The 6,218-nt window shown below is 42.8% G+C and overlaps 1 protein-coding gene across 1 annotated transcript in view; it reads right to left on the minus strand.

The window, feature by feature from the left end:
* Positions 1 to 4,827: 4,827 nt before the first annotated feature.
* Positions 4,828 to 6,218, minus strand: part of LOC107683444 (protocadherin Fat 4-like) — a 16,979-nt gene continuing 15,588 nt past the window's right edge. Inside the window, 1 exon segment of the mRNA XM_016479497.1 lies at positions 4,828 to 5,431. Coding sequence (XP_016334983.1) covers positions 5,190 to 5,431 — 242 coding nt within the window. The 3' untranslated portion in view covers positions 4,828 to 5,189.

The following is a 6,218-nucleotide window of genomic DNA, read 5'->3' on the forward strand; positions in this document are numbered from 1 at the left end:
TTCTCTGTGTGTATGTGCTGTACATGTGGAAGAATTGACAATAAAGCAGACTTGACTTGACTTGACTTGACTTTCTGCCTGACTGTCACAGTCTTCAGCGGGTGTGCCCAGGATGGCCACCAGAGGACACTGTGTTCTGTGAGCACATGGCTTGTGTTGTGTTTGTTTGTTGCCATGTGCTCTCTCCTGTCTATTGTCTTGCCCCACCCATCTTGTTACCTCATTATTGTTTAAGTTGCTCCACCTGTGTCTCCCTCGCTAGCCTCCTCATTTGGTTTCCTATTTATTCTCCTGGTGTCTGTAATCCTGTGCTGATCCATCGTTTTTCATTGTGTGTGTTATGTCTGCATGTAGTGCAGTTCCTAGCCTGCCTGTCTGTTTTTCCCCCTCGGGGGTGTTTTAGTTTGTTTTTGTTTCATTTTATTATTAAAAGAAAGAACAATTCATCCTGCCCTCATTTGGTTTCCTATTTATTCTCCTGGTGTCTGTAATCCTGTGCTGATCCGTCGTTTTTCATTGTGTGTTTTATGTCTGCATGTAGTGCAGTTCCTAGCCTGCCTGTCTGGTTTTCCCCCTCGGGGTTGTTTTAGTTTGTTTTTGTGGTAACACTTTACTTGAAGGGGTGTGCATAAGACTGACATGACACCTTCATAATCATGACATGACACATGTCATGATTATGTAAGTGTCATGTCATGATTATGATGGTGTCATGTCAGTCTTATGCACACCCCTTCAAGGAAAGTGTAACCGTTTTTGTTTCATTTTATTATTAAAAGAAAGAACCATTCATCCTGCACTTGAGTCCTCGCTTCATCTCTCCACACGCACCGTGACAATACTTATAATCACTTGAGTCCTCGCTTCATCTCTCCACACGCACCGTGACAGAACGGATCAGCCAACATGAGGACTCAGCGGAGAAATGGCTCACTCCGTCTACCGATCTCCACTCTCTCCAGCCCCCTCTACCAGCACATGCTCCAGCTGGATTCCTTGAGCTCCCTCCGTCAACGGGGGACTGGTCTGAGGGAGTTCGCCCCCCGAGGCGGCGGCATCCGCTCACAGTTCCCCCGAAGCGGAAATCCACGGGGCGTCAGAGGCCTCGTCTGCCGCACCCAGTACCTCACGCCCGTTCCTGGAGCGTCCCGGGCTGATACGCAGCGTGCAGGAACCTCCGCTGATGTCGGTGCGAGCGGCGTGGTCAGCTCACAAGGCTCCCAAGGCGTCGGGGCCCACTGAGGTTCCCTCCGAGGCGGCGGGACTCGCTTCAGGCCTTCCCGAAGCGGCGGCATCCGCTCAGAAAGCTGCAGAAGCGGCGGTATCCGCTCACGGTTCCCCCGAGGCGGCGGCGCCCGCTCACGGTTTCCCCGAGGCGGCGGTGCCCCCGGAGGCGGCAGACGAAGCTGCAGTGCTACCCTCTCGGAAACGGAGGAGGAGGAGGAAGAAGGCTTCTTCCATCCTTCAAGGCCGGGAGGCCTTCCTAGAGCCTGGTGCCCTGCCGGCGCCGCCCAAGCTCAAGCTCCTTGCCCTGCCGGCGCCGCCTAAGCTCAAGCTCCTTGCCCTGCCGGCTCCGCCCAAGCTCAAGCTCCATGCCCTGCCGGCTCCGCCCAAGCTCAAGCTTCATGTCCTGCCGGCTACCTCCTTGAGGCAGGCTCCGCTCTTGCTGCCTGACAAGCTGCCGGCCCCGCCCTGGCCTCCTGCCCTGCTGGCCCCGCCCTGGCCTTCTGCCCTGCCGGTCCCGCCCTGGCACCCTGGTTTACCTCTATCTCCAGGCCCTCTTCCACTACACGGGCCTGGACCACCATCCCTCCCCCTGATCCACCTCCGTTCCGCCTCCCTCCGGGATTTCTTTTGGTGGAGCATCTGGAATACGCTCCTTAGGGGAAGGGTTCTGTCACAGTCTTCAGCGGGTGTGCCCAGGATGGCCACCAGAGGACACTGTGCTCTGTGAGCACATGGCTTGTGTTGTGTTTGTTTGTTGCCATGTGCTCTCTCCGGTCTATTGTCTTGCCCCGCCCATCTTGTTACCTCATTATTGTTTAAGTTGCTCCACCTGTGTCTCCCTCGTTAGCCTCCTCGTTTGGTTCCTATTTATTCTCCTGGTGTCTGTCATCCTGTGCTGATCCGTCATTTCTCATTGTGTGTGTTTCGTGTCTGCATGTGGTGCAGCTTTAGGCCTGCCTGTCTGTTTTTCCCCCTCGGGGTTGTTTTTAGTTTGTTTTTGTTTGATTTTATTATTAAAAGAAAGAACCATTCATCCTGCACTTGAGTCCTCGCTTCATCTCTCCACACGCACCGTGACACTGACGTTATGCATTTTGTGTGACTTCAAAGCATGTAGGAAGGTAGCTAACCTTTGCATGATGTGCCCCAAATTATCATGTCATTTTGGAGTCGATTAAAACAAACCAATTATTTTGGAATGATTCATAGTTATTTCATTTGAATATTGACAAAACACCAGAATGTAGTCTACATTCACAGTCACAAAGATGGATGATCCAATTAAAAAAATAAAAATAATAATACCATGCTGCCAAACTAAACTAATGTGTTCATGTGCATTTCAAATATATCATTAAAATATATCCTAAATAAAGCCTGCCATGGGGAAACACATTTCACAGGTATATTCTTCAAGTTTTATGGAATATGCATAAAAAAGGGGGGAAAATAATATACCCCAGGTTTTTTACAATGAGTGACGAAATCACATGATCATGAAAGTAAGATTCCTAAAATGAATGGCATTGGCATATCTTTGTGAAGATATTCAGTTACTCCATTTCATTTTGGAACAACCCTTGGATTGTCCCTTGGCCTTCAAGAGTGCACAAATGGCATTTTAAATTCGCCTTTATTTCACTGGAAGTGTTTGGTGTTGGCAACATAACCAAAATCACCATGTTGCATACAAATAAATATATTTGCATTGTCCATTTAGCATAGTAACATATTTAAAATATGACTGTATATTTAAAGAGCCCAAAACATACAGTATGACGTGTCTCATCACGTGTCTCTCGTGACCAAGGGAAGAGTTCATATACTGATGAGTCAATAAATTTCTGTTAGTATAGAGGTGCATTGGACAGAAGAGTTTCACTCCTTCCAAATGTAAGGTTACTCTGCAATATTTATGAAGCCATACAGGCTAAAGAATTCATTTCATTATTGACTACCCATATCATAGCCTTATGAAATAATTATCTTTGCATATTTTTTTCTGTTTATAGTCAAAGACTAGGTGGTTTCTGAGGGATTTTTGGAGCAATGGCAGTCACCAACTTCTCTCAGATCACTGAATTCTACCTGCTGGGATTTCCAGGACTTCATTCACAGTATTATGGGGCTGTGGGGACCTTTTTACTCTTTGTCTATGTAATACTGGCAAGCGGAAACATTTCAATCATTTCATTTATTGTTTATGAGAGAAGCCTTCATAAACCCACCTACTTGATCTTCTGTAATCTTGCAGTGTGTGATCTTTTGTTTGGAACCATCACATTGCCCAGAGCAGCTGCAAAGTATCTTGCTAAAGATGATTATGTACCATTTCATTTATGTTTAGTGCAAATGTTTTTTGCTCATTACTTAGGGACAGTTAATTCTTTTATTTTACTATTAATGGCCCTGGATCGGTTTGTTGCAGTATGCTACCCACTTCGATATCCTGCTGTTATCACAAACCAGCATATTGCATATGCGTGCACAGTGTGTTGGCTGTTTATTTTAGGATTTCTACCATTACTTACTTATCAAACTGAAAAACTTCCCTTTTGCACTACAAACGTAATAAATCAATGTTTCTGTGATTTCAATTCATTAGCTAAAATTGGCTGTGGAGATAAGACTGAGCTGAGGAGAAATGCTCTAGCTGTGTCCTTGTTTGTTCTTTTAGGCCCTCTTATATTCATCATATTTTCCTAAATTGCCATCATCAGATCTGTTTTCAAACTCTCAAGTGTTCAGGGCCGATTTAAAACATTTTCGACATGCATCCCTCAGCTTTCAATCATATGCCTTTACTTTTTGCCTAGATGTACTGTGTATATATGTGACGTAACCACTGAAATACCTACAGGTGTTCGGATTATGCTTGTTATGTGGTACAGTATTCTCCCACCTGTTGTGAACCCAATGATTTACTGTTTGAGAACTCAGGAAATCAAGGCCGTCTTCATGAAGAGAATGAGAGGGAAAAAAGTCAACCTTCAGCTGAAAGCATCTTCATGTTGAGACAAAGATATATGCTTAATGAACCTGTATACCTAACATGTTGTATATAATGCGTATTATGATCAAATGTTGCAGAGTAAGGGCATATTACATATTTTGTTGCATTTTTAACCATTTATTGACCATTTTTATTGCCTAATAAAGAACCAAAAATATAATTAGCAATGACAACAAATCACTCTTTACAGTCATTTTTCCAAGACATCATATTTTATTAATTAATACTGTAATCTGTTGATTAAATAAATCATCTTTGACTATAGCTGCTTAATGTGTCCTAAATTGTGCAGTCCTAAGCAACAAAAATTCCTTTGATAAATAACTAATACATTAAAAATTTAATATAATAAATTAGTTTCATTCAAACTATAAAGAACGGTGGGATCCTCATTTCTCTGAATGATTACACTGTGCCTTTAAAATGTAAAGTTTTAAAGTAGTTTTAAGAGTTCAAAGTGCCCTTGTTGTCTTCATTTTCAAAATATATGCATTACATAAAATGTATAGCAAACAAATACCCAGCTACAACAAATTTCGTTCAGTATAAAAACACAATTCACCTCATATTTGAAATTTTAATGATTACAAAATTCATAGTTCAGCTCCATAAAAACGGTAGAATCAGTCATGAACTGAAAGTGTAGGATATAAACAGATGCAAAAGTTAAAGATCTGACAACAGATGGCGCCAATGTAACAAGATTATTATGCTCCTCAAACACTGTTTTACATAAAGATATAAACAATATTGATGATTAAGTCACTATTGGTAAATTTACTATGTGCTTGAATATATGCCTTCCATATATTATAAATAGTATTTTTACACCTTTATTAATGTTCTTATGAAAGGAATGATTCACCAATATTGCACTGGCACAGTTTTGGTCAGTGATTTAAAGAACATGAATGATAAATGAACTCTGTACCTTGTTTTTAACATTCTTTCAAATGATTTCCTCTTGATCACTCTGAAAATCGCAGTCATTTGGCTGATGGGTCGGTAAGCTGGCTATGTCCTCAAACACATCCGCATAGGTGTTAAAATGAACTCCTAGATTTAGGAGATTCTCAAGCTGCTGGATCCCGCCGGAGACTGAGGTGTTTGGAAGACTCTGGACAGAGGGGGATGTGACCACATCTCTGAAGGGTGAAGGGGCTATCAGAATAAACTGTCCTCTGGACCAATCTGCAGCTGAAACAGTGGGGTGGGGGGAGTATCATAAGGTAAGAAAGTAAAGGTCTTTTGTTTCCTTAAACACAGTGTGACATTTGGAAGGCTCTGATGGTGGACAGAAATTAAATGAAGAAACTCCAGAAGAGCTACTTTTTTATTATTAAAGGGGTCATATGATGCGATTTCAAGTTTTACTTTCTCTTTGGAGTGTTACAAGCTGATTGTGCATAGATAAGATCCCTGAAGTTGCAAAGACTAAAGTCTCAAAACCAAAGAGATATTCTTTATCAAAGTTAAGACTCTGCCACGCCCCCCTAAAACGGCTCGTTCTAACACGCCCCCACATATCTACCTCACTATGTGGAAATATTTGCATAATGCCGCCCAAATGTGCACGCAAAGAAAGAAGGCGTGGTTTCAGTAACCGCAGTTAGTGTTGAAGCAGCCATTTCAGGGAGACGCTGTGTGTTTCTAGGCGAAAGCAAAAGCACTTTATTTGGCCTTCCGGAAGTAGATGCATTTAGGAATCTTTAAGATTACTTACAACAGAACAGCAATGCATTTTATGGACGACCGTTTCGTGAACCTAGGAGAGGAGGTAATTCTGACTTTGCTATGACAATCTGGCGCTTCTGAATCAGCTACTGTTTTGTTATTAGTTTAAGTATTTGCTATTGACTGTTCAAATGCTGAGTTTTGTGCATCGTGTGTCTGTGTGTGCGAGCGAGCGAGAGAGAGAGAGAGAGAGAGCGAGAGAGAGAGAGAGAGAGAGAGAGAGAGAGAGAGAGAGAGAGAGAGA

Source organism: Sinocyclocheilus anshuiensis, unplaced genomic scaffold, assembly GCF_001515605.1.
Source record: "Sinocyclocheilus anshuiensis isolate Anshui unplaced genomic scaffold, SAMN03320099.WGS_v1.1 scaffold1170, whole genome shotgun sequence".
Taxonomy (NCBI): Eukaryota; Metazoa; Chordata; class Actinopteri; order Cypriniformes; family Cyprinidae; genus Sinocyclocheilus; species Sinocyclocheilus anshuiensis.